The sequence below is a fragment of the Lethenteron reissneri genome, chromosome 26 (assembly GCF_015708825.2).
Source record: "Lethenteron reissneri isolate LAM-NWPU_2019-01 chromosome 26, ASM1570882v1, whole genome shotgun sequence".
In the NCBI taxonomy this organism is placed as follows: domain Eukaryota; kingdom Metazoa; phylum Chordata; class Hyperoartia; order Petromyzontiformes; family Petromyzontidae; genus Lethenteron; species Lethenteron reissneri.
In genome coordinates, this window is record NC_083804.1 from 5,796,662 (window position 1) to 5,824,309 (window position 27,648).

At 53.2% G+C, this 27,648-nt stretch overlaps 1 protein-coding gene and 1 long non-coding RNA gene across 3 annotated transcripts; one reads left to right on the forward strand and one right to left on the reverse strand.

Annotated features, from left to right (window-relative positions):
* Positions 1-74: 74 nt before the first annotated feature.
* LOC133347545 (uncharacterized) lies at positions 75-3,440 on the reverse strand. Of its 2 annotated transcripts, XR_009755728.1 has the most exons (4): positions 3,160-3,440; positions 1,990-2,107; positions 1,748-1,893; positions 75-1,624 (listed from the first exon to the last, which is right to left on the reverse strand). It is a non-coding gene; the product is annotated as an uncharacterized LOC133347545 (long non-coding RNA). The 2 variants fall into 2 exon arrangements; XR_009755729.1 differs by lacking the exon at positions 1,990-2,107.
* LOC133347544 (potassium voltage-gated channel subfamily C member 1-like) lies at positions 3,408-27,555 on the forward strand. Its single transcript, XM_061559901.1, has 6 exons — positions 3,408-3,887; positions 5,213-7,422; positions 17,164-17,356; positions 21,429-22,457; positions 23,459-23,656; positions 24,949-27,555. Exons 2-6 carry the CDS (start codon positions 6,802-6,804, stop codon positions 25,077-25,079), a joined length of 2,172 nt encoding a protein of 723 aa, XP_061415885.1. The 5' UTR covers positions 3,408-3,887; positions 5,213-6,801; the 3' UTR covers positions 25,080-27,555.
* Positions 27,556-27,648: the final 93 nt, after the last annotated feature.

Here is a 27,648-nt window from a genome sequence, read left to right on the forward strand (position 1 = left end):
TCACCCCCCAACGTTTACTATGCGTACGTACATTGTTAGTAGACCCCCCCATACGCAAGCGTACGCATTTTGGTTAACCCCCCCTCCCCCCTCCATGCGTACGTACTAAATGGATGGCCCCTTGGTGAATCTTTTCTATAATGGGTGGAGCTACCTTTTTACTGGGAGGGACTTTGTCATTAATGGGCGGGACTTCTCGTTATATGAGGCAGGGCTTGTGGGAGGCGTTTCTTTCGATTGTTGTCCTGTAAGATTGTCTTCTAGGTTGCCCTGCCGAGCCTAAAACCTTCCTCCAAATACATTGACCGACCCACTGAATACAGTATACGTATACTGTATATACTGTATATGTATACTGTATTTTTTATTAAAATAAACATTTGGATTCAACACCGTTCAGAACCTCTAGATACAATCGTTCGCAGGTCTGGGTTCAAAACCGTCATATTATTTACGGAGGCATTAAATCTTAATAATGCTGCCCTCTAGTGGGATATAATGTAATCTGTATTGATTCGAGCTGTACGGTATAAATATTGTCGAAAACACAGCCCTGAAGTTTAACTGAGCGGGAGATTTCGATTTAAAGCTTTCGTGACTGCAGGGATTCATCTTCTTGGTTCTTTCAGTAAAGTCACGTAGAAATAAATTAATAAAATAATAAAAATAAAACAAAATAAAATCATTCTCAGATTCTGTCTCCTTGACAGACTTATTCTTCACCTAGTCTTCACCTGAAGACGGCTACTTGCGTTGTGGCCGAAACGTCGTGAGAATTATTTTATTATGTTTTATTTTTATTATTTTATTAATTTCTTTCTACGTGACTTTACCGAAAGAACCAAGAAGATGAGCGGGATATGCCATAGATTGCGCGCCTCTCTTCGGTATTGACGCCCATGACGTAACAACGGCTTCTGAAGGTGGCCCGCCAGGTGAACTTTGACTAGTGAGCTATTCGCTCCAGAAGCAAGTGGACCACGTGTCCTGGTTCCAGCCGATATGGCCCAGTAAGGCTAACGGTGCAAATTCTTCCAACATTTATTGCTCATCAGCTGCTCCTGCGGTCTTATTTTCTGGCAGCCAAAATTATTGCTAATTCAAATTATTTTACTAAAGCACAGTTACTGCTATCGTTGATCTCTGCGTGCCTCCAAGTAACTGAAAGATTCAACTTTAATCGTTCCCATGGCACGCGCAGTACCTGTGCCCCGCAAGCAGCATGTCCATGTATTATTAAGCGAGGGGCCGGCACCCTCGGTAGCTGTCCCCGACCACCTAAGTGCCTGCAGGTGTCTATGGGTCAGCGAGGGTTTCACTTGGGCCGCTGTGGCAATTATCTGGTCTGGAGTGCTGCTTCGAAGGGGGCGTCGCTCTCTCTCTCTCCCTCCCTCCCTCTCTCTCCTCTATTTCTATCCACGAGAAACTCACTGGGCTCCCAGGTGCCTCCTCCTCCACCCCGGTTCTCACCGAGGCTCAGCCGCCCCATTCTCGTCGGCTAAAGGGGCCCAGCGTGCAGTCCCTGTCACACCACTGCCCCACACCGGGTGTAGTGCTCGTGTCAGTGTGCACTCTTGCTCCTGAAGTTCATCTGGACTCCAAGAGATGTATTGTGTTTGCGTCTCTGTGAAAGACACAAACGCCGCACCCCCCACCCGAACAGTCGATTAATAATTACAACCCTTTGTCAATCCTCTGCTCGATGACGGCCTCTTCATGCCGTGTCAGTAATGGGGAGTACATTTACCATACTTCACCATGGTGCTGAATGTGGACTCTGAGCCTGAAGTCTTCCTTTCGTGAGGTCGTTGTCCATGGGCCTGAATGTGGACCCCGAGTCTGAAGTCTTCCCTTGGCTAGACCGCTGTCCATGTGGTGCTGAATGTAGTCTCTCTGCAAGCATGTGTCCTCCGTTAGTTAGATGCTTATCCGTGTTTCTGCATGTGGACTCCGTTAATGTGCGTCTCACTGCAGCCGTCTCAAACGCACCTGAGCGACCACTCTCTCCCCAACCCCTCTGCTCGATTCCCTCGCCACTGAACACTCCGCCACGGAGTGTTAATGCGCCGTCGTCTGACGATCACGCAACGGCGACTCGCTGTCCACACTGACGGCAGGAGGCAAAGTTTTAATCAACTCACGGCACGTCCAAACCTCACGATACGTTATATAATAATAATAAACACCACCTGTTTGGAGCCGGAATGTGATGACAGCGGTGTTGTTGCTGCTGCTGCTGTTTCTTCTGCTGCGGTGACCATGATGAGGGTAGCGTACGAAACAGCTGCTGCCACAGCTACTCACTATTTATGATCATGATCGTAATCCGGTCAGCTGCAAAAGCGTTTCCTAGCAACCATTGCTTCCTCTATAGATGCAGTCATTAATATATGTTCCCGGCAATCCTTTGCATTGTGATATGTTTACAATGGTAGATAATGATCATTAATGACCTTGAAGCTATATATGTTTTAATTATTCACATCTACTCAGCATTCTGTACAAGCCACGAGGTGACGATTATGAAGTCATTATACAATGCGCATACATGAGTGCTATTGTGATAAAATGCATTATGTGGTGATGCTGCTGGGTTAGTAGTGGTACACAATAACAATTAACAAAAACGTCAATAACACTGCTGTCAAATGGGGAAAAAAATCAATAGGCGACGTTTCGAGCAATAACGCGTCTTCATTGCACATACATCCATTGTGATGAAAGGAGGCGTGCGTGGGCGGAACGCAAGAAAGCGCTGGGCCTCGCGGTTAAAATGTTTTCGTATTGGGTCACTCACGCACACGGGTCACGCACGTGTGTGTGTGTGTGTGTGAATACGAGCACGTGTATGTGTATGTGTGGCCACCCACCCCCTCGTGTGCCGTGCCGTCCTTCATAGGTGCTCGCTAACAGCACTTGCCCCAACCGTCTATTAACGGCTATATGGGGGACCTTTGTCTTTGTGGGTACGAGGAGCGGTGGCGCTGCGGTCACAAACCCGGCGACACAAGTTCGATTCCCGCCCACGGCTGACATGTACGTAAATTGCACTTTTTTCGCACCGTACAGAGCCAACCCGTGCGAATCGGAGGTGCGCGCGAGCGAAATGAGAGCCGATCTTGGGCTTCCCCCAGGTCAACACGACCTCAAGACGAGTACCTGTTGCGGTTGTCCAAACATCAGCCCCGGGAACGTGGGGGTTGGGGAGAGAAAGGCGGCCCGGCGTCGTGGTGGCAACAACTCACCGCACCTGTGTGCATGCTGGCCCTTAACAGGTGCTCGCTGACAACACTCGACCTCACAGTCTATTGAGGCTTTCCCGAAGGCGGGGGGGGGGGTCTTTGTATTTGTATGTACGTGCGCGCGCGCGCGTGCGTGTAAGTGACATCACGCGCAGCCCGGCAGCAGCAGCAGCTCAGATTTCCCCTTCGTGGTCCTCTCAGCCACAGGTCTCTCTCCTCTCTCTCCTCTCTCTCTCACACACTCTAGCCGCCCCAGCGAATACGTCGTCGGCGACACAATAACAACAACAACAACGCTACTATTAGAAATAAGGGTTTCAAATCAAACGTAAATCGATATGGCACTCAAAGACTCGGAGCCACCGCAGAGGTAGAGCGCACAACGATGCCGTCGCCCTGGTCGGTGTCATCGCAGCGACAGCAGCCGCCACCGCCGCCGAGGTGAAGAGATGAAAAATTTGAAATCATAAAGTGACCAAGTCCTCCCAACGTGCGTCGCCCGGAGCAGCAGCAGCAGCAAGTCACCAGCTTCATAAGACTCCCGTGCTGTCGGCTATCGGGGAAGGCAGGAGACGCGGCAAGAGACGCGGCAAGAGAGAGAGAGGAGAGCGAGAGTCGCTGGGTGCTTTTGTTTTCTAACTCGAGGTGAGAATTTGTAATGCCGTGTGTGTGTGTGGTACAGGCTGTGTTTGTGTGTGTGGGGAGCGGTGATGTAGCGGTTAGCTGCGCTGTGCTACGAACCCGGTGACCCGAGTTCGATTCACGCTCACGGCAGATTTATCTGAACCGGTCCTGGGCCTCCCCTAGGTCGACTCAGCCTCAAATGAGTACCTAGTGCTGGGTATAAACATCGCCACTGGGGAGACAAAGGCAGCCGGGGGTGGTTTCTGGCCACCCACCTTCTCGTGTGCCGTGCCGGCCTTTATAGGTGCTCGCTAACAGCACTTGCCCGAACAGTCTGTTGCAGGCTATACCGGGGGATCTTTGTCTTTGTGTTCACACGCACATTTATTTTAGGTAGGTGTGTGTGTGTGGTGTTTTATGCAAGTGCTCGCGCTTTGTTGTGTATTTGGGAGCATGCGGTTGTTGTTGGTGTTGACATCGTACAAACAGACCGCATGTATGTAGGAGACTTGACTCAATAGTACGTGAAGCTGAATAGTGGCACATTTAGGATTTCGTTTTGTTTGGTAAATGTATCTGTGTGTGTTGTTGTGTGTGTGTGGTTGTGTGTGCGTGTTTGTGTGTGTGTGGTTGTGTGTGAGTGGTTGTGTGTGCGTGGTTGTGTGTGTGTGTATGGTCACGTATGTGTTCATATCCGAGTGCATGGGCATGTGTTAAGATGAGCGATTTCATGTGTGTGCGTGTCTAATAGGTGCTCGCTAACAACACTTGCGCATCAGTCTGTTTAAGGCTGTGTGCTGAGGGGGTGGGGGCAGTCTTTGTGTGTATTCATGTTCATCGGTGCCTTCTTAGATGTACACGGGTGTATATGAACGTGCGTGTACATAGACTATGCTGATTTATGTATGCCTATCCACAACAATGCTTTGAGAAATGTGTGTTGTGTGTGCGAGTACGTTTATGCATATTGGTGTGTATATAAGAATTGTGTATTCTGTATATGATTACGTAGTGTACACGGTATAAACGTATCCTGGTAAATGCAGAGGATATATGTATATTACGCGTGAATGTTGGCATGTGTGTGCGTGCATAAACAAAACAGAAGGTGGAGCTCTTATGTTCATTTCGTAATGGGTTTGCCAATGTGGAGAATATATCTATTGAAAGATAAACTAGGGGCTTAATAATCATTGTTTCTTCTATTTTTATTTAAAAGGGCAATTATTTAATGGGGTTCTCCAAAAAAACCCGCAAACCTTAACCCCATAACCAGGACAGGGCAATCGAAAGCGTTCACTGTTTTCTCTATTGGGGGTGTTTTTTTCTGGTTTCTTTCTCTCCAGAGGCGGGCGATCAACAGGCAGATCACACGCACGCGCAGCACGCACGCGCGCGCAGCACATGGAGAGAGACACGCGCACATAGAGACACGTAGGCTCACGCTGACACACGCGCACACAGAGACACACTGACGCACGTGCACACGCATAGACACTGACACGCGCGCGCACGAAGAGACGCACGGACGCGCCGAGACAGAGAATCGAGACAAAGATCCCTAGGCTCGCCTGGCAAACTGCTTGCTGGGCAAGTGCTGCTAGCGGGCACAGACACACGGACACAATACATTGACGCACAAAGTGCACGCGCATACGTACAGACCCGCACACACATATACATACTGACACACGGACACGCAAGTACACACGATACACGCACACAGACGCAGACACACGCACACAGACCACGAACAGACACACAGACACACGCATGTGGACCCGCACACACGAAAGAAGCACAGCCACGGACACACACAAAGACAACAACAACAACAACGCACGTGCCTCACCTCGTGCCGTGCAGTGTCTGTGTGTATATGCTCACACGTGCTCACACTCACGAGCAATGTGACTCCCCCGTTTACCTGTGTGCGTCTCTTGGCGGCAGGCAGAGTTGAACTTCCACATACGAGATAGCAACGACCACCACCAACAACAACAAAAAACACACCGAGAGACACAACGAGCGAGTCGGTGGGGAAGGGTGAAGCGAGCGAGGTCAAGAATAGGGCGAAAAGGAGGGAGGGGATAGGAAAGAGAGGCGGGGACACAGAGGTATTAATAGGGGCTTGGAGTGAGGACACGTGGACTGAAATCAAGAAGACAGCGCAGAGAGAGAGAGAGAGAGGTAAGGCGCATTAGGAACGAGCAAGAAAGAGAAACAGAGACCAGGAAATTTTAGAATAGCAGTGAGCGGAGAAAGCGGAAGGTATAACGTTGGCTGGAGAGATTAAAGGTGAACTATTTTTTTCCGTATATGGGAGCTTAAGATGGAATGAAGAGAGAGAGAGAGGGGGGAGCACACGATATACGGAGGAAATATTAAATGACTTAGGAGAGGGGGGGGAGAGATTAGAGCAGAGGTTAGCAGCGAGAGGAAGACGGGCACCTGGTGGTCTGGCTTCATCCTTGTGTGCAGCGTGATCGGGATAGTTTGTAAATAATAAGAGAGCTGGCGAGATTTGGGTAGCGACTCGGGGTCAAGCCTCGGATGCGTTGACTCTATGCTAGGCAAGGCGAAAGGGGAGTAGAGTTAGGCGGGACAGAGGTGGGGAAGTGGGTCGTGATTTGGGGGTAGGGGCGACGTTTGCCTTGTGAAACGGGATAGTTGTTGGTGGTGTTGTGAAGTCGCTGCCATACTTAAGCTTCAGCCACCACCAAATTCGTTCTCACGACCACCACCACCACCACCAAAATCCCAACCACCATCTCCATTCGCAGCAATAGCTCACCACCAACCAACCACCACCATCACCACTCCCGGCACTAAACCTAACACCCCAACTTCGGCAGCACCAGCACCAACGAACACCACCACCACCACCACCACAACGACAGCCCGGCGAGCGCTGACATGTCTAAAGCGCCACGCCATGATGAGGAAACACGAGCCGCCGCCGCCGCCGTCGCCGCCGTGCGAGAAGCGCGTGGTGATTAACGTGGGCGGCACGCGCCACGAGACCTACCGCGGCACCCTGCGCACCCTGCCGGGCACGCGGCTCGCTCGACTCGCCGACTCGCGCGCTCCGGGCGGACCCAACTACGACCCGCACACGGGCGAGTTCTTCTTCGACCGTCACCCCATCGTGTTCGCCATCATCCTCAACTACTACCGCACGGGCAAGCTGCATTGCCCCGCCGAGGTGTGCGGCCCGCTGTTCGAGGAGGAGCTCGCCTACTGGGGCATCGACGAGACGGACATCGAGGCGTGCTGCTGGATGAGTTACCGGCATCACCGCGACGCCGAGGAGGCGCTCGTCAAGTTCGAGAGCCCTTACCTGAACGGCGGCGCCGGCGGACAGCAGCAGCAACAGCAGCAGCAGCATCACCACAACAACTGCGCCTCGCTCGGGGAAGGAGTCGACGATGGGCTTGAGGACACGGCGTGCACGTCGCCTTGCTCGGGCAGAGGGGGCAAGGCTCGCTGCTGCGGAGTTTGGCAGCGCAGGGTCTGGGCGCTGTTCGAGGACCCCTACTCGTCACGAGCTGCCAGGGTAAGGCTGAGAAGGGAAGGAAGCGGCATGTTTTGTTGGCCTCTTTTGCTTTTTTATTTCTTACTACGCCGAGCGCCGTGTGGTCATCATTGTAGGGGAGATTGATTTTCTATATATTTGGTGGTGGTGGTGGTGTAGAGGTGGCTACAGGGTGTCGCTTGTGTCTCACGGAGAGAAGGTTCCGAGGTTTGATTCCTAACTCGGGTGACTTTCTGCGTGGAGTTTGCACGTTAGCCCCCCGTCATTCTCCCGTATCACACGCAAACCGCTGCAATTGGTATTCGCCAAACATCCCAATGCTGAAGATCCACCTGCAAATTTACTCAATTTGGGATTGCACACCGCAGTAACCTCGCCCCTCTCCGTCGCCCCTACTGCGAAAAATGTGGCCGGATCCTCGTGAAAAATAGTATTGAGACACAGCGAGGCTATCCTGGGTGAACCAGTGTCACAACGACGATGATGATGATGATGCTGATAATAAAATAATAAAATAAAATATCTTCACCATCGGGGGTGGACAGGGTGGTTGAATGATGGACGAGGTGGGGAGGGGATGTAGAGTCAATAGGCAAGGAATGTAATATGCAATATGCGATACATAATACATCATCATCATCATCAGGAGCAGCCGTAGTCAAGCCATGGTTGAGTGCCTCCCCAAGTCGCCGCCAAGCTTCATGACCGACGATGCTCCTCGCCACCGGGGGCTTTGGACTTGTCGCGACTGCACTGACCCCGAACGTGCCTGTGGGGGTCGCTAGCCCCCGAGATCCCTCCCTCGATAATGTTAACGGCCGGGCTAGCATCATCAATCGCCCCCCCGCTGCTAAGCGAACCGCTGCTAAGTTCCTCACCCATGGGGTGGGAGCCGTCGCCCGAGGATTCCACTCCACCGCGGGTCCGCGTAGCAGGCATGGTTAATTACGTACGCGCACACCCACACACACAGCTCCGTACGGCACTCACTCTTGCGCTTCTCTGCGCCGCGCTGGCCGCTCACGTTACAATCGCGCACCTGGGGTACGCCGATTTCGCACGACGAGAGCTTACGCCTACACCGTACTACACGCATTCACACTTATAACACGTAACGAGCACACGCAAGCGGGGCACACGCCGACACAACGACTAAAGTCGCCGCCGCCGTGCGCGCGAGATAAACCGTACAACAATGCGCAGCCGATTACGCTATGATCGCGCACCTGGGGGACGCCGATTACGCACGCTGCGAGCTTACGCACACACAGTACCACACGCGTTCCCACACGCTCACACTGCACGACAAGATCACGCGAGACCACGCTTCGCTATTAATGATTTATTACCTGATAACTAATGTTGAATTAGTGAGTCGACGAGGCTGGCCTATTCCACTAAACCGGCACCTATTCCCTATTTATCGGCTATGATTCTAATTCCCCTTCTTACTCACTGTTAAGTGTCCACGGCGGTCCGCTGATCCTTGTGTTAACCGCGTGCCTCGGTGCGTCGCACGGACGTCCGGGTCGCTGGCTCGAGCTGCGTCTGGTCGCCTGGCGCTGGAGTAAGAGAGCTATTTTCCCTCTGCGCCCCTCTATTTATCCTCCCTACCTTCAAGGGGATGCTGCGCTAAACAATGGGCTCGCGATCCTCTGGCACGCGCACGGCGGTTCTGGGTGCTGTTGATATGCTAATCAGTGTGCCGCGTGCAAGGCGTAAATCCTACTTAATCCCTTACCCTCCCTAACAATGGGGCCTGCGCGCTCAAGCGCAATTATCCCAACCCTCCATGACTATGCGCAACAGCCCCTGTGACCCCGCTATTCATGCTGTCCCGTGCCTCCCCTGCTCGCCCCGTCGACCCGTGGGAGTGTGTGTGGGGGGAAATGCGCCTCAACCGCGGTGGCCGAATGCCCCACGCCACGACCTACCATATTAAGGCCGGCCGCAGCGCCGCGGTGCCACGTAGCACGGGGAGGTCATCCAATTCCCTGATCGCCGGAAACCGTGAGAATTAATCCCGATAAGGGTCTCTCGGATAAAAACCGGTCGATCAGGTGACCTTCCCTTCCAGCTCTATGGGGGGGGGGGAATGCGTGCGGGTGTGTGCTTATGTGGGGCGGGTGATGGGGGGCAGTGCGGTGGGGGAAGCCGGGCGGCTCCCTGGTTCGGCAGAGCGGCCCCGTCGTTGTGGCACCACATAGCCCCCCGGGGTGCCAGTCCCCGTCCCGGGTTGACTGGAGCACCTCGCCTGGGTTGCCCCCACGAGGTATCGCCGCGGGGTCCGCGGGATTCGCCCGGCCCTTGTGGCTGGCCTCGGGGGTGGCGGCTCCGTCTCCTGGGGCTCCGGCGGTGGTCTCCTCCTCCATTCCAACGGCTCCCCTCGGCCTCTGGCACCTGCGGGCTGGGGAACAAACTCAGAGGCGGTGGGGTTTAAGGGTCGCCGTCCTCGTCGCCCCCGGCCCCGCCCGGGGCCCCTCGGAGCCCGGGGCTCCGTGGGGCCCATGTACTGCGCGAGGCCCCCGGGCACGGGGGGTGGGGGGACCCCGGGGTTTCGGGGTACTTGGACGGCGGGGCTCCCCCCCTCGGGGGCTGCTCGCCACGGCTTCAGTCGGCGGATGTTGACCACCATCTCCCGGCCCCTCTCTCCTCCCTGAATCAGCACCGTCCATGGTGAGATCTGCCGTCTCACAATCCAGGGTCCTCGCCAGTAGGTGGTCAGCTTCCCCACCTGTCCGGCACCGACGCGGGGAGTGTACAGCCACACCTCGGAGCCCGCAGTGTAGAAGGGGGGCTCCATACGGGGTCGGGCGCCCTGCTCTTGCCGCTGGTGCGCGGCCTCTCCGTGCGGGCCGGCTCGGCCCCTGGCCCCTCGCAGGGTCTCCAGCAAGTGCTCCACGGGGTGGCTCCCTTCCTCCCGTTGCGGCGGAGGAACACCGAACAGCAGATCTGCGGGCAGGCGAGACTCGCGACCAAACATCATTAGGAACGGGGTCTGTCCTGTAGAGGTGTGAACGGCGGTGGTGTAGGCGAACAGGGCATAGGGAAGGTGTTCGTCCCAGTCCTGTTGATTCGCGGCCGCCATGCGTTTAAGCTTCCCGGCCAGAGTCTGGTTCATCCTCTCTACCATCCCGTTCGCCTGGGGGTGATACGCCGTGGTTCGGTCCTTCTGGATCCCGAACTCTCGGCACAGCGCCTGAAATAGTTCGGCCTCGAATTCACTACCCTGGTCGGTAATGACTCGTTCGGGGATCCCGCACTTAAGTACGTAGTTTTCCACGAAGGCCCGGGCCACTACAAGGGCTGTTTTATCCGGGATAGCCACCGCCACGGGGTAGCGGGTGAAGTATTCCACCGCTACGAGAATATATCGGTTGCCCCGGTGGGATCGTGGAAAGGGCCCCTGCAGGTCGATTCCGACCAACTGATTCGTCCGACTGACTCGGAACGGCCTCAGGGGTACCTGGTACCTCGCCGGCTTTTGCCCACACTGCTGACAGGCCCGGCAGCCCTGCACCCAGGCGGCCACATCTTGTGCCAATTTGGGCCAGAGATACTGGCGACGCAGGGTCTCTCGAGTGCGTCGTTCCCCATCGTGGCCCCCGAGTGGGTGGTCATGCACCAGCCGTAGCAGCTGGGGTCGCACCTGGGCAGGAACACAGATGCACCCCGGCTGGCCGGCCTCGGTTAACTCCCGTACCACTCCGTTCCGCACACACAACCGGGCATACAAACCGCTCCAGGGTCCTGGTAGGGCGCTCTTTTCCTCCCGCAGTGCCGCCTCCACTGCCGCCAGATCCGGATCTCGCTGCTGGGTCTGTCTCAGCTGCTCGTCGTTTAGGCCCGGGAAGGCGCAGCCGACGTCCTCCTGGATCCGTCCGATCGGGTCCCGAGCCGCGGGTCCCGCGCTTGCCGGGCGGTCGACGGGATCCTCAGTGCCACCTGTGAGGGTTTCTGTGGCGCACACTGCACTCTCCCTCGCTGGGGGGGGGTCAGTGGCCGCGGCCTCTCGGGGGTCCGTTGCCTGCCGGCAGCGTCCCCCCGTGAAACACGGGCAGGCCTCCTCCGCCCTCGTCTCGGCGTACACCGTGGGTCGCCTCGACAAGGCGTCCGCGTTTGCATGCGTCCGGCCAGCCCGATACTCGATTTGCAGGTTGTACTCCTGCAACTGCGCCAACCACCGGGCCATCTGCCCCCGCGGCTCCTTGAATGTAAGAAGAAACTGCAGAGCATAATGGTCAGTGCGTACGCGACATCTCCTGCCGTACAAATACGGCCGGAACTGCTTACATGCGAAAATCACGGCGTACAACTCTTGGCGGGTCACGCAATAGTTCAGCTCGGCCCCACTCAAGGTCCGGCTGGCGTACGCGATGACTCGTTCCGTCCCATCCTGTACCTGTGACAACACCGCGCCCAGCCCGCTGCTGCAGGCGTCGGTGTCCAAAATAAAATCGGTGGTAAAATCGGGGAAAGCAAGGGTGGGGGCGTGGGTGAGGTGGTCTTTGAGAGTGGTGAAGGCCGTCTGGCAGGCCCCCGTCCACTGATAGGGGTGCTTAGGGGAAGTGAGTTGGGTGAGGGGGCGTGCAATCTCGCTGAATCCCTTTACAAATCGACGATAATAGGTGGCAAGCCCCAAAAATGATCTGATCTCCGTCAGATTCCTTGGCCGTGGCCACTCCACTACGGCGCGTACCTTCTCCGGATCGGTGTGCACGCCTGCCTCGCTGACGCGATGCCCGAGGTACCCCACCTCGCGTTGTGCGATGTAACACTTACGTGGCTTGAGCTTGAGATGAGCCGCTCGCAGTCGCTGGAACACCTCTCGAAGCCTGGACCAATGCTCAGACAAAGATCTACTGAACACTATCACATCGTCCAAGTAAATCAGGCACTGTTCCCAATGCAAGCCCCGCATCACCAACTCCATCAGCCGCTGGAACGTCGCGGGCGCATTGGTGAGTCCGAACGGCAACACTCGAAACTCAAACAGGCCCATCGGGGTGGTGAATGCTGTTTTTGGCCGATCCTCCTCCGTCATCTCCACCTGCCAGTAACCGGATGCCAGATCGAGGGTGGAAAAATACCGCGCTCCTGCGAGACTGTCGAAGGTGTCGTCGATGCGAGGTATGGGGAAGGCATCGCCGAGCGTGACTGCGTTTAGTTTACGGTAATCGACGCAGAACCGGGTTGACCCATCCTTTTTCGTTACTAGTACCACCGGGGCTGACCAGGGGCTCGCCGAGGGCTGAATTATGTTATCGCGAAGCATGTCCCCAACTGCCTCTTTGATTTGGGCGCGTTCGGGTGCGCCCACTCGGTACGCAGGGAGTTTGATGGGTCGGGCTGCACCGGTGTCAATTTGATGCTTAACAAGGTCGGTCCGACCCACGTCCGAGTCGTGTTCGCTGAACACGTCGGCATACTCCCGCAGTGACTCGCGCAGCCGATCGGCCTCTCCCTTAGGTAAGTCCGCCCATGGTACATGTAACGCGTCGAGCAGGGGAACGACCTCGGCTCGGGGAGTCGGGCCGACTCGCCAGGCCAGGTCCTGCTCACCCTCAGGACGACCGGGGTCCTCAGCCCAGAGTGCGAACACCGAGTCGTTAGAGTGGCGTGCGTGCAGGGGGTGTACTGTGGCTATCGGGGTGCGCCGTCGCAGTATCGCGGGGGTATTGTGGGGGTTAAACATCTGCATAAACAATCGGTCCCCATCTGCGTTTACCAACGTGGCGGATCCCACAACCCCATACCGTTTTGCCAACTCCGGGTGAGGAGTTAGCATTACCTCCCCTGATGGTCGGAGCGCGGGGTCGGTGGGGGATGTTGCCACCGGCACCAGCATCTCGGTGAGCGGGCCGATGGTGACTGCCGTCGCCAGGATAGCGGCCACAGGTGCAAAGCGGCGGCGCGTTGGTTCTCGTCCCAGGAACGGTATCCGCTCGCCGTTGCTCTCCATGGTGGCGCATCGCTGGCGGGGTTGCACGTTGAGTCCCAACCGTTCTAGGAGGTCGGTGCCTGCGATACACTCGTGACACAACGCACTCGACACGTAGAACTCCTGCGTGCATACCTGGCTGCCTATGCGGACCTCTAGGGTGGCTTTCCCCAGCAGCCCCATTCCGGCTCCGCTCGCCGTGTGCAGCGCGCGGTCCGGGGCCTGCAGGTGACGCACGTCGACCCCGATCGCGCTGCAGTGCGCTGCGCTCACGAGCGAGGCCACCGCCCCCGTGTCCAGTAGGATGCGGGTACGCACTCCGTTTACCTCCCCTTCCACCAGCGACGTGGCCCCCGTGATCCCCGCCACCAGCTCCCGCAGCCAGTCGCCAGGAGTCACCGTTTCTGTGGGCGTTGTTGCTGGAACCTGTGTGGAGATCACTCGCTCGCCATTATTCTCACAGCTTGTTTGTGTCGGGGCTACGTCGATTTCACCCCCCGGTGGTCCCCTCTCTAGGGGGGCCTTAGTGTTTGACCTTAGCTCTTGTCTAGCTCGGGCGACCTGAGGACAGTCCCTCACTAGATGCCCTCGGCGATCGCACATGTAACATGCCCGGGGAGGGGTGGCGGCTCCGTAGTGGGCTCTCTGCCCACTCCCTCCTCCCCCAGTGCGCTGCTGCTCATACTCTGCTTCTAGTCGCGCTATCCTTCCAGTTAGCCCTCCTACCGTGGAGTCTAGTTCCCCCATCTCGGATCGGATGGTCTCAACGGAGGATTGCAGTTGGGTCATATTTTTATTCGTTTCCTCGCGTACCTGGGTTACCCTCTCACCTACGTGAGTTACCTTGTTGTCTATCTGGGTTACCTGGCCGGAGACATCCTTTATACCCGTTTGTATACCGGCAACCCATCCCGGGGTTGTCTCGCGGGACACTGGAGGCTCTCTTTCCCGGCCCCTTACCGTCCTCGCGAGCTCCTGTTCCTCCTCCTCGTCTTCCGAGAGCAGGCTCGCAATGGCGCGCTCTCGTCCCAGCCCCCGGAGCTGCGCGCGTTCGCTGTGAATTCTTTCACACTTACGTGCGCGCTCGACAAGGGCGTTAAAGGGAAGACGTGGGCAGCTCATGTCTGGCTGCCACCACGCCGTGCGAGACAGGTACCGCTGGATTTTCTCGGCGGCCAGTTCCTCAATAACATCAGTTGCGTACCCCGGGCGTGCGATCTTTGTTAACTCGCGCACATCCTCGGCGTAATCACGTAGATCTTCGCCAGGTTGGCGCCGGCGCGCCTCTAAGGCCGATTTTGCTTCCTCCTCGTCACGCGTGCCAAACCGCTGATCGAGTCGGCGCATCAGCTCCTCTAGCTGTGTCTGTGCGCTCGCGGGTAACGCTTCTACAAAATCGGCTGCCCGCCCATCAAGATTCATATTAAGTTGACGTACTGCCTGCGCGTCCGTCCATCCATTAATTTCCTTGGCCCCTAAGAGATTGCGGGCGAATGCCTTCCACGAAGGGGCCCCCCGGCCGGTAAATATTAGTCTTATTTTAGCGTGAGGTAACGCGGGGGTCCGTACCGCTTCCGACACCAATTTGTGGGGGTCGCTAGCCCCCGAGATCCCTCCCTCGATAATGTTAACGGCCGGGCTAGCATCATCAATCGCCCCCCCGCTGCTAAGCGAACCGCTGCTAAGTTCCTCACCCATGGGGTGGGAGCCGTCGCCCGAGGATTCCACTCCACCGCGGGTCCGCGTAGCAGGCATGGTTAATTACGTACGCGCACACCCACACACACAGCTCCGTACGGCACTCACTCTTGCGCTTCTCTGCGCCGCGCTGGCCGCTCACGTTACAATCGCGCACCTGGGGTACGCCGATTTCGCACGACGAGAGCTTACGCCTACACCGTACTACACGCATTCACACTTATAACACGTAACGAGCACACGCAAGCGGGGCACACGCCGACACAACGACTAAAGTCGCCGCCGCCGTGCGCGCGAGATAAACCGTACAACAATGCGCAGCCGATTACGCTATGATCGCGCACCTGGGGGACGCCGATTACGCACGCTGCGAGCTTACGCACACACAGTACCACACGCGTTCCCACACGCTCACACTGCACGACAAGATCACGCGAGACCACGCTTCGCTATTAATGATTTATTACCTGATAACTAATGTTGAATTAGTGAGTCGACGAGGCTGGCCTATTCCACTAAACCGGCACCTATTCCCTATTTATCGGCTATGATTCTAATTCCCCTTCTTACTCACTGTTAAGTGTCCACGGCGGTCCGCTGATCCTTGTGTTAACCGCGTGCCTCGGTGCGTCGCACGGACGTCCGGGTCGCTGGCTCGAGCTGCGTCTGGTCGCCTGGCGCTGGAGTAAGAGAGCTATTTTCCCTCTGCGCCCCTCTATTTATCCTCCCTACCTTCAAGGGGATGCTGCGCTAAACAATGGGCTCGCGATCCTCTGGCACGCGCACGGCGGTTCTGGGTGCTGTTGATATGCTAATCAGTGTGCCGCGTGCAAGGCGTAAATCCTACTTAATCCCTTACCCTCCCTAACAATGGGGCCTGCGCGCTCAAGCGCAATTATCCCAACCCTCCATGACTATGCGCAACAGCCCCTGTGACCCCGCTATTCATGCTGTCCCGTGCCTCCCCTGCTCGCCCCGTCGACCCGTGGGAGTGTGTGTGGGGGGAAATGCGCCTCAACCGCGGTGGCCGAATGCCCCACGCCACGACCTACCATATTAAGGCCGGCCGCAGCGCCGCGGTGCCACGTAGCACGGGGAGGTCATCCAATTCCCTGATCGCCGGAAACCGTGAGAATTAATCCCGATAAGGGTCTCTCGGATAAAAACCGGTCGATCAGGTGACCTTCCCTTCCAGCTCTATGGGGGGGGGGGGAATGCGTGCGGGTGTGTGCTTATGTGGGGCGGGTGATGGGGGGCAGTGCGGTGGGGGAAGCCGGGCGGCTCCCTGGTTCGGCAGAGCGGCCCCGTCGTTGTGGCACCACATGCCACGACGTCTCCCTCTCAAGCTGCTCTGAGCTTCTCATTCGGCTTATTAATGCTACTACTGCCAGCAACAATCGTCTCTTTGTAAACGTGGCGACAATCTTGTCGGGTGGTGGAGGGTTACGGACAATAATATTGTCATAAAACCACTGCGTGGCCACGTCCAAATATAAAATGTGGATGAACGCATTGGCTATGAAAACCGACGTTTTATTTTGTTCAAATGATTCATCATGATAGTTGATTTTGCGCTGATTTCTGTTTGCGTCGTTGTTGTACTTTATTTTTATTTGGCTTCCATCACTTTGATGACCCAGCTGAGTCTTGCAAACGTGGGCGCCACTGTGGTGAGATGTTAACGACCTCGCCTGGTATACAGGAGGTCGTTGGTTCGATCCCAATCCCGACCCTGACGCCTGCTGCTGTATATTTGGAGTTTGCGTGGCTCTCTCTCTCTCCCCGTGGTCGCGTGGATTTTTCTCCGAGTCCTCCGGTGCTTCCCCTCCACATTTAGCAATCAACATCACGCGTTTAGAGTATTTGGCTGCTGTAAAAATTTGCACGCGATAAGCCCACTCGTTGAGCCATCATTCGCGGCAACCAGGTTGCTTCTGAAAAAGAGGTATGTACTGTAGCTCAATGGGCCTTACCTGGTAAAATAAATAAATATATAGTCCAGTTGAGTAATGTGTTATAGTTGAGGCTCATCCTGGCCCTCTTGAGTGGTCACATGCTTAAACAAAATCAACTTGAAACTTGCGTTGCGAAACGTCTGTTCTTGGTCTCCTCCCCTCCGCCAGTTCATCGCCTTCGCGTCGCTCTTTTTCATCATGGTCTCCATCACCACGTTCTGCCTGGAGACACACGAGTCGTTCAACATCGTGGTTCACCGGCCGCACGGAGATGCCACCACCACTCACCACCCGCTCTCCTCCTCATCCTCTTCATCCTCCTCCAACGTCTCCCTGATGGGCGTGATCCAAGCTCCACAAGGTGAGGTTGTTCACATTAAAAAAATTAACCCGTAAAAACAAAGTTTTTCACTATAAATCCTTAATATGCGTGGCATCGGGGCGGCTAGAGTCCTCTCGTCCTCTGGCTGCCACCTATGGGTCAGATGATTGTCTGGCAGCATTAAGCAATTGGAAAATAAATATTTATTTATTTTCCCCTAAACCGTGTAAAATTTTGGAAACATTTTTTCACGAAAATGCATTGTCACGCACAACGAGTCTGTGTGCAAAATGTCAGCTCGATTGGATCACGGGAAGTGGGTTAAAAAAACGACCGAAGTATTTGCACGGTCCTAAGCAAGCAAGCAAACTTGATATAAAGGATTTTAAAAAAATGTGTCCGACCGGAAATTTCTACAGTCGCCAAACGTAGCGTGGCAGGGGGGGGGGTCCATAGAAACCCCCAAATTGGGGCACCATAATTGCTAAACAAACTTAAAATACATCGTAAACGCGAATGTGAATGAGTGAGGAGATGCGACGTGTTTTTTTTTCTCCCATCGTGCATTCTGCTCGAGCTCTTAAGCCATGGGTTTACATTTTATACAAAATGTTTTTGATTTAACTCTAAGAATTTATAGTGAGATGATGTCAGAGCTCCTACAGACAGCACATCATGGAATAATATCACAACTCCTACAGGCAGCATATCGTGAGATATCATATAACCTTCTGGAAGCATGACATAATATGATATCAGAAGGTATCAGAACTACAGGCAGCATAACGTGAGATGAAGCTGTTTTGAGCCCCTGAACGTTGTCGTCTTCCCACTCCTGGATGAATGAATTCCTCCAGTCCTTCAAGGCTCCGGGTGATGTTTTTCTTCCGTTTCACTGCTGCACATAAGTTGTTCTTCACGCCATCCTGGGCGTGGTTGTCTCTCTTTAATTCATCAGTCGGATCCAGAATCTCCCTGCAGTTATCCGTCTGATGTATGCGTAAACTAAAACGAAACAATTTTTATTTTATTTTACCAGGTAAGGCCCACTCAGCTATATAGCTGTTTTTCGGAAGTGACCTGGCCATCAAAAATGACAGTTCAGCGAAGTGGCTTATCATGTGAACATTTATAGAAGCCAAATACTCTAAAAGCGTGTTGATTCTTAATGTGTGGGGGAGGGGGAAACCCGGAGAAAAATCCACGCGACCACAGGGAGAGAGAGACACGTGCAAACTCCAAATATACAGCAGCAGGCATCAGGGTCGGAATCGAACCCACAACCTCCTGTATACCAGGCACCAGGCGAGGTCGTTAGCATCTCGTCAGCGTGGCACCAATCTACTGTTTGCATGTTGTGACCACCATCCCCTAACAGACATTTTTATTGTATTTAGTCAATGTTAACTTTTTTGGAACACGCCACCTGTGCTTTATCTTAACTCCAACTCAGCAGCTGCTATCTCCACACAACTAGGACGCCCACGCTACGGCCTAAGCATTGTCGAAGACATGTGCACACACCTCGGGGAAGGTGAGAGTGATAATTAGGTGTCACTTAATCGATCATTAACGGGTGAAAATAAATGGGGTTCGCATTCATGAAAAGGCCTTTGTAGGAGCCGCGTTTTGCACCTCTTCATAACTCAGTACCCTGAATATTTATAATGACACAATGATCATAACACAATGATCATGACGACAGACCCAAAGAACATGACCTAAGAGACAACTAACAAGGTCCTTTGCCTGAAACGTCGCCGATTATATATTTAAAGGTAGTTTTGTTGATGGACGTAGTGGTGTTGATGAACGTGCGTTAATTCGATACGTCCGTGGGATGAATCGACGTATAAAGGTCTCATCTGCTCACCGATGACTGCACGGAAAGAAAAAAAAACATTCACAAAGTCTGGGTTTTACACTCAATTTCCCTACGTCACAGCTCTCATAATTGAAAGTATCAGTTTGACTATCATGGTATTGATTCGTTGTTTTTTTTAAGAATCCCTCTCCTTTACGCGAGCGATTTTGATATCGCGTCACATCTCGACACATTTGAAAGGGCACCCCCCGTGGCAGCTGTCCCTGTGTGGCACAATGTAGACTCAGCAGGTGGGCTGCAAAATGGGAATTGGTTTGGCAGTCGGGGGGGGGGGGGGAGCGATGATTTCTCGGTGTAATTGCAAACTTCGCTCTCCCTAGCAGGGTGGGGAAAGTACTCCCCTCTCGTGTGAATAGAGGTCACGCGAAAGGGCCTCAGAAGTAGTTCTCTCATATCCTGTTCGGCCTCTAACGCGGAGGGTTCAATTGCTCTAAGAGAGAGAGAGAGAGCGATCATAATAGGGCCTTTTGTACATGACACCGACAACAAAATTGGGACAAATTGGCAAATTTCGTATTTTTTTTCTGACTCACGCATTTCATTTGTGCAACAGGTCACCAGTGTCACACGCGGTGCCTCGATGTTGTGAATCCTGGTGCTTTTTTTTCTTGAAGGTTCAGAGGATTATTCACAAATTGCAACGGGCCCTTGACGCCGCAATTGAGAACCCTTAATTGCATAATAAAAAAAAAAGATAGAGGTGACCGCGTGGCTCAGAGGTTAGAACACTGAGTCTGAGGGCCTTCGGTTGATTCCAGTTGTCCTCCCGTATACAAACAGGGTTCTCAAGTGTGCTTAATTCGTCGTTTTAATCCCCGTCAGCAATGACGGCAAAACAACCCAGTGACGTATAAATTAAGATTTTCACTTGATTTAATGCAAATTGCTAACCTCTGCGCATGAAAACAAATATATGGGTGTGACAGTCAAGGGGAGAACATCTCTTTACGTGGTACAAGCGGGCTAACAAAGTGCACTGCCGACTGTCTGGATGAAAATGGTCATCGGTACAGATTTCAGAATTAGTTCTGTAATGTATACTTCCGCAGGCCATTGTCTCGCGAGGGTTGTGGACGGACACTTCGTCTCGCGAAATGTCCTCGCTTGGACAAATTGGAATGAAAGTCTTCTTGGTCCTTTCGGTAAAGTCACGTAGAAGGGAAATCATATAATAATAAAAATAAAACATAATAAAATTATTCTCACGACGTTTCGGCCACAACGCAAGCAGCCGTCCTCAGGTGAAGAACAGGTCTGTCTTTCCGACAGGTGAAGAACAGGTCTGTCTTTCCGACAGACCCGTCGTGAGAATTATTTTATTATGTTTTATTTTTATTATTTCCCTTCTACTTGACTTTACCGAAAGAACCAAGAAGATGAATCCCTGCAGTCACCAAAGCTTTAAATCGAAAAATGGAATGAAAGTGTGAGAGTCAAAATGGTAAATAGACCTGAAGAAAGCACGTAAAGTACTAACAGTACTCGTATTATTGCAACACACATGACAGACGTGAAAAATACCCATGCGTTTGCAAGAGGCATTAATTTACACCAGCATGGGCTTTTCACGGAAAATCTTGTATCAGCTTGCAATTTAGGATTGTTTAAAACCTGCGTCAAAATCGCCAAAGTAACCGCACAAAAACACAAATGTAGACTCTCCTCTCAGCATATGGCATGGATGCGACCCCAGTCTAGGCCATATCAACTCACATTGCACCTAACTTTTGACGTTGCAAAATGCACAAATGCACACTCGACTAAGTGTCAAAAATTTACCCGAGTACAAAAGCCAATTGACCCAGAAGATCTTTCCACACCTGGCACACACCCCATGAGAGCTGTGGCTCTAATGGGGTGTGCCAGGAAAATATTCAGAGAGCAAAGGTATCCCTGCCCGAGCGTACACTCAAAACGCCGCAACTCGTTAGGGTCCTTCTCAGTGTCACGCAGCTCGCGATTAGTTGAACCTGTCTGTTGACTGAGCTGCCATTTTCTTGGTTCTTTCGGTAAAGTCACGTAGAAGGGAAGTAATAAAATAATAAAAATAAAACATAATAATATTTAATATTATTTTATTTTATTATGTTTTATTTTTATTATTTTATTACTTCCCTTCTACGTGACTTTACCGAAAGAACCAAGAAGATGAATCCCTGCAGTCACGAAAGCTTTAAATCGAAATTTGAGCTGCCATTCTTCTCAAGATTGTTACCCTCTCTCCAGGTTTCCCTCTCACGACCACCGCTGTCGCCACCACCACCACCACGACGACCGCCACCGTTACCAGCAGCGGCATGGACATTTACATCGACCGGCACCCGATGCTGACGTACATCGAGGGCATGTGCGTCGTGTGGTTCACCTTCGAGTTCCTGGTGCGCATCGCGTCATGCCCGGACAAGGCCGACTTCGTCAAGAACACGCTCAACATCATCGACTTCGTAGCCATCTGGCCCTTCTACCTGGAGGTGGCCCTCAGCCACGTGTCGTCCAAGGCGGCGCGCGACGCCCTCGGCTTCCTGCGCGTCGTCCGCTTCGTGCGCATCCTGCGCATCTTCAAGCTGACGCGTCACGTCGTCGGCCTGCGCGTCCTCGGCCAGACCCTGCGCGCCAGCGCCAACGAGTTCCTGCTGCTCGTCATCTTCCTGGCGCTGGGCGTGCTCATCTTCGCCACCATGATCTACTACGCCGAGCGCCTCGGAGGCGGCGACCTCGACGGGGGCGCCGGTTCCGCTCCGGCTGCGTCCCACGGCGGCGAAGACAAGAGCACTCACTTCAAGAGCATCCCCATCGGGTTCTGGTGGGCCGTGGTGACCATGACGACGCTCGGCTACGGGGACATGTACCCCAAGACGTGGCCCGGAATGCTCGTCGGAGCGCTGTGCGCGCTCGCCGGCGTCCTCACCATCGCCATGCCGGTGCCCGTGATCGTGAACAACTTCGGCATGTACTACTCGCTCGCCATGGCCAAGCAGAAGCTGCCCAAGAAAAAGAACAAGCACGTCGCGGTGAGGCCTCACGTCGCTGCAGCCGCTGCGCTGTCTCCTCCTGCCGTGTCACCGCCTCCTCCTCCTCCTGCCGCGGCTGCCAATCGTCATCGCCGCCACCATCCCTCGGTGGCCCACTCGACGAGCTTGGCGCACGTCTACTGCGGCGTGGAGTCCGGCTCGTCCACGCTCGTCAACCCGGCGTGCCGGAAGGCGACGGCGGAATTCTCTCCCAGAGCGGATGGAGTCAAATTCTCCGATGCAGGTGGGTCGAGTCATGGCTGGGGCTGCCACTAGTCCTGGTTTTCCCAAGATTCCACGATCGTACACTTGTTTGTGGCAGTTGCCATCCTGCCAAAAATCCGTAAGTTTTCCCAAGGCATTTTAACTACCCGTTTTTTGTCAGTAGCATAATAATACTACTACGACACCACTCTTGCTCACATGATACGTCCTGGATTATTGCACCTCAGAGGTGGCAGGATGGAAGAATGGTAATACTCGTGCCTAACAACAAGAAGTCACCTGGGTTCGATTCTCGACTTGGGTTTTCTTTCTGTGTGGAGTTTGTATGTTCTCTGCCCCCGTTTGGCATGGGTTTCCTCTGGGTTTCTCCAGTTTCCTCCCATAGATACAAAAAAACCCATAAAATTAAACTGGGTTATTGGCCTTGACATCACAATGCCGAAACATTACTCAATTGGAATTCCACACAGCAACAGTTAAAAACTGGCAGGGCCCTCCCGAAAAAGTGCCTTGAGACTCAGTGAGACTCTCCCGGGTATACAAGTGTAATTTGTCCATGAGAGGTATTTTTTCGTGGTTAGATCGTGTAAACATAAATGTGAACACACCACCACCCGACTCGGCCAGTTAGTAAAGTTTGTCACGTAAACAAAACATGCGAATTCGTTGCTAGTTCAGCACACCGGTGTGTTGGAGAGTAAACACACAACATTTACAATGTTTACTCTCCAACACACCGGTGTGCTGTACTAGTAACGAATTGGCATGATTTTTTTTCGTGAAAAAACCTTCATAATTGGCTGTCGGGTGGTGGCGGGTTTAACGACACATTTATATTTACGCGATCTAACCCAAAAAAATAACAACCTCTCCATTATCATAGATAATATTGGTAGCGAAAGCCTACGTGTTAAGTGTCATTTGTTCACATTCGTTTTGTTGTTTACCGAACCAGAGCAAAGGTCAATGTGACCGATTGACGAGCGGGGAACACGTGGTTACCTTTTATTCACACCCCAGCGACGACGGTCCGTGCACCGGCCTCGCCCGGCGGCGATGAGACCACGGGGCAGGCTGACGAGAGGAGGTCCGTGGAGACGCCGCCGTCGCCGGTGACGTCCCCGACACGCCCGGGCAGAGCGAGGTCCTCCCGCCGCCTCTTGCTGCCCGTCGGGGACTTTGTGGGGGGCGTGGCGCCGGCGGATGGAATCTCGCACGGTGAGTGAACGGGGGGCGGGGGGGGGAGTGAATTGGATAGCGCATTTAGCGAATTTTGGGTAGGCATAGGTTGGCTGCATATATACACGAAATCGCAGAAACTGAACCCGCACAGAGCGAGGGGAAGTGTGTACATGTTCAATACACTATATACGAAAAAAAATTTTTTAGCAAAAAAATACTTCAGTTTGCGGTCTTAAAAGCCATTAAAATGGATAAAATAATATTGTTAATTTTTGAAGCCTCAGTCCTGTAGTTTTAAAATTATTTGAAGCACTGACCTTGGGGTACTTCAATGGGATAAACATAAATGAAACATAAAGGATGGAAATAGTTTTAAGATTCTTTTGAGATCGACTCAGGAATCGGTTACAGATTCGTAAGCACTTCCACCTTGTACCATGGCCTCATTCCCCAGACATGTTGACAGAGCTGTCATCGCCCGTACAGTGTTGCGGTATGTAACCCGTCATAAGTGAACACGCTATCCAATCAATGTTAGGCCCTCCCTTGGTTGTCAATGTGTCAGGGTTTTGATATTTGACTTTTCCACCTCTGCGGATATTGCGAGATCGTAGTACGACCTTTCCCCGATTTTTTTTTCGGCTCGTCCCGTGCATCGTTGGGCACGATGTCCGACGTTTCGCCCCACCTGCCAGGAGTTTCCTTCGTCCTGAGTTTTGTTTTGTTAATCGCGGTTGTTGAGCGTGGGCGCAAAGCACAAGGCTGTGGGATACTTGGGCAAAGAGACAATGGGATGGAATTCCAAAGTCGGGTAGCACGAAGGATTATATAGCATTCCCTGTTGGAAGTGTTTAGGGGCCGTCCATAAATGACGTCACGCACCTGGGGGGGGGGGGGGGGTCAGACATTTGTGACGATGTGTGACGAGGGGGGGGGGGGGGGTTTGAGAAATGTGACGTCACATCAAAATGCGCAACTTTGAATAAATATAGATAACACGTTCTACTTAATTAAATGGACTTTTTAATAAATGTTTTCTCCTACAACATCAGAGTGCAGCGCCACATTAAATACGCACTACAATGACAATAGTTTAAAGCGATTTGATGCATGTTTTATTTTCAAAATGGAAATATGGTTTTGGGGGGGGGAGGGCAGAGCTTTGTGACGTCTTATTTGAGGGGGGTCTGACTTTTTGTGACGCCGTGTGACGAGGGGGGGGGGGGGTCAAAAATCGTCCAAAAATAGCGTGACGTCATTTATGGACGGCCCCTTATCAACCAAACAATATTATTATCACACGTGTGTATGTGCCCCTCTGTTCACAGGCGCCCAGAGATCAGTGGAGGAGATGCGAGGTCTTGGAGGCCACAGCTTGCGAGGTGCGACCAGGAGGACCGGGGTGGGGTGGGGGGTTACTGACAAAGCACGGGGGGCAGCCAGAGGAAGGCCCCTCTGATTGGCCAGCACCCGCATGTACTGATCCACGGTAACCTTTAACCTCTCCGTTTAGAGCGCGTCAAATGGCAGTGCCGGCTTGTCGCGGCTGGCCGGAGTTGGGCGGGGGTTGGGGGGGGGCAGACCCCCCGTAAGTAAACAGAGAAATGGAACAAAACATTCTGATCAGTACCTACCTGACCTGCTCAAACTCTGCTCGGGGGTTGACTCGGCCATAATCCCTTCCGGAGGACGATAAAATTGAGAACCACTTTGTGGGGAAGTCAACAGTGGTTGCCCTGTGCAACGTCTCAGCCCATGCCCTGACAATGTGCAATTTCCACTGCCGGACCAGGGAGATATAAGCAGCGGGATATGGGTCTGGTCTCAGTGCTTTTTTGAGCAGGAAATCACTTTGAATTATTTTTGAACATAAATATTCTAAATTGCATAATACTCTTGTCCCCTCTCCCTCCCAGTCCCCCCCACCACCCCCCACAGACTTCCACTATCAAAAAATTCCTCCACGACTATCACCACCGGTAACTGGGGGTCATTAAACAAAGCGCTCCCTGAGATGGATGAGATTGTCAATAGAGAGCTTAAACAAGTTAGCGCAAGTTTGTCCGCGACACATTCGACGCGCAACTTGAATTATTTTACGAAACCCCCCCCACCATCAAAGTTCACATGAAACAATAGCGCAACTTCCATAAGCTGTCCTGAGCCAGTGATATTAAAATGCCATTGGAGAATGGTGATTTCTTCATTTACCACAGCGCCAATAACTTCTGACTTACCCCGCGCCCAAGTTCTGCAGCCTGAACCAAGACGTGCTCGTTTTATCGACTCTGGATGGTCGATCAATCGAGCGAGCGGTGGTGCATCGGTTCGCATGCTGCCCTATGAGTCCCAGTCGCCCGAGTTCGATTCCCGGCCACGGCTAACGTCGGTGACGGATGATGTCTGAAATCGGTCCTGAAATGCTCCTACACCAGACTGCCCCGACGGGCGTGGTGAAGTATGGTCGAACAACCCCCACGACCGACAAGGTATGGGGAGTGGATTGAAAGCAAGCTGTAAATAACAATACAATATCAAAGCAGATTACATAGGACGCTTCATTCGTAGTTAGAGTAGCAACAATTATGGGCGCGCAGATTTCTGAACCCATAATCAATATAATCAAAGCTTTAGGATGTGGCACAGCGCATTTATATACGTATTTGAATACATTTTAAACAGGGTACTGCATCTCACATGGCAATTTCTCAATTACGATAGAGTGTTGCGGGCATCGTCAAGGGTCTGTGAAAGTCATGAGGGGGGCTACACTTGAGGTCTGCGAAGCGACGAGGTGTCGTTGATAATTTTCAAGGAAGTTTTTCATTTAATTTTCTTGGAAGGCCCCATGAGGGGGGAGCAGTGAAGGGGGGGGGGGGGGTCACAGGGGATTGGTGCAGAAAAAAACTTTCAACGATTCAGGTGTTCGTGCTGGTAACAGAGGGGGTCACCAGACCTCGCCTAGTTGTCACCACCAATTTGTGTTGCTCTTTGCTTTCACCGGTGGTAGCGGCGCAGCCAGACAAAGATCCCCGTGTAGCCTGCAACAGATTGTTGGGGCAAGTGCTGTTAGCGAGCACCTATGAAGGCCGGCACGGCACACGAGGGGGTAGGCGGGCGGCCAACACCACGCCCGGCCGCCTTTGTCTCCCCGGTGGCGATGTTTTTACACACCACAACAGGTCCTCATTTGAGGCTGAGTCGACCTAGGGGAGGCCCAGGACCGGATAATCGTCACTGGTGTTGGCCCTGAGCGGGAATCGAACTCGGGTGGCCGGGTTCGTAGTGCAGCGCGCTAACCGCTACACCACCGCTCCTCACATCACACACACGCACACATATCCATGCGTTCAATTTCACATGCATCAGAAAAAACGCCATACACGAGTCTTCTACGCCAAACGTCCGTGAGACTGTGACAGCGATCGCAAAGAGCTCTCGTTTAAACCTCCGGGTACATTGCTCCGTAACCACACCGTGGCCGTGTCGAGAGGAGCACGCTACCCACAATCGATCTTCAGCAATAGGTGAAGAACTGTTTCCAGCCTAGTAAGTAGCAACAAGAAAGAAAGGTTACACAGCAAGCTGCTTTGTTGCTAGCCATATGCATTACTATATATCCGCCTACCGTCTATCGATAGGATGACCCCATAGCAGCCTTCATGCTAAAGCTTCTGTTCTCAACATATCTATTCTGACCACAGCTGATTAGTAGTTATTTACAGGCGAATTAAAAAGCACTATACACTATTTGCCTTTTTCACACTATTGCTAGACATGCTCTACCCACTGCTAGTGAACGGCTTCGCCGTGCGGCCAATCGCAGCGGCACACAATCCCGGCGTGTTTCTCGCTTCTCCCATCCCGCCTGACAATCTCCCCTCAACTGTTCCTGAACCAAACCACACTCGTTTTGCCTCTTTTCAACTCGGGGGGGGGGGGGGGGGGGCGAGATGATGCGAGATCTAAAAGGTACAAAAACGGAGAAACTCTTTTTGTTTGTCCATGCATTGGCCCACGAAAGCCTC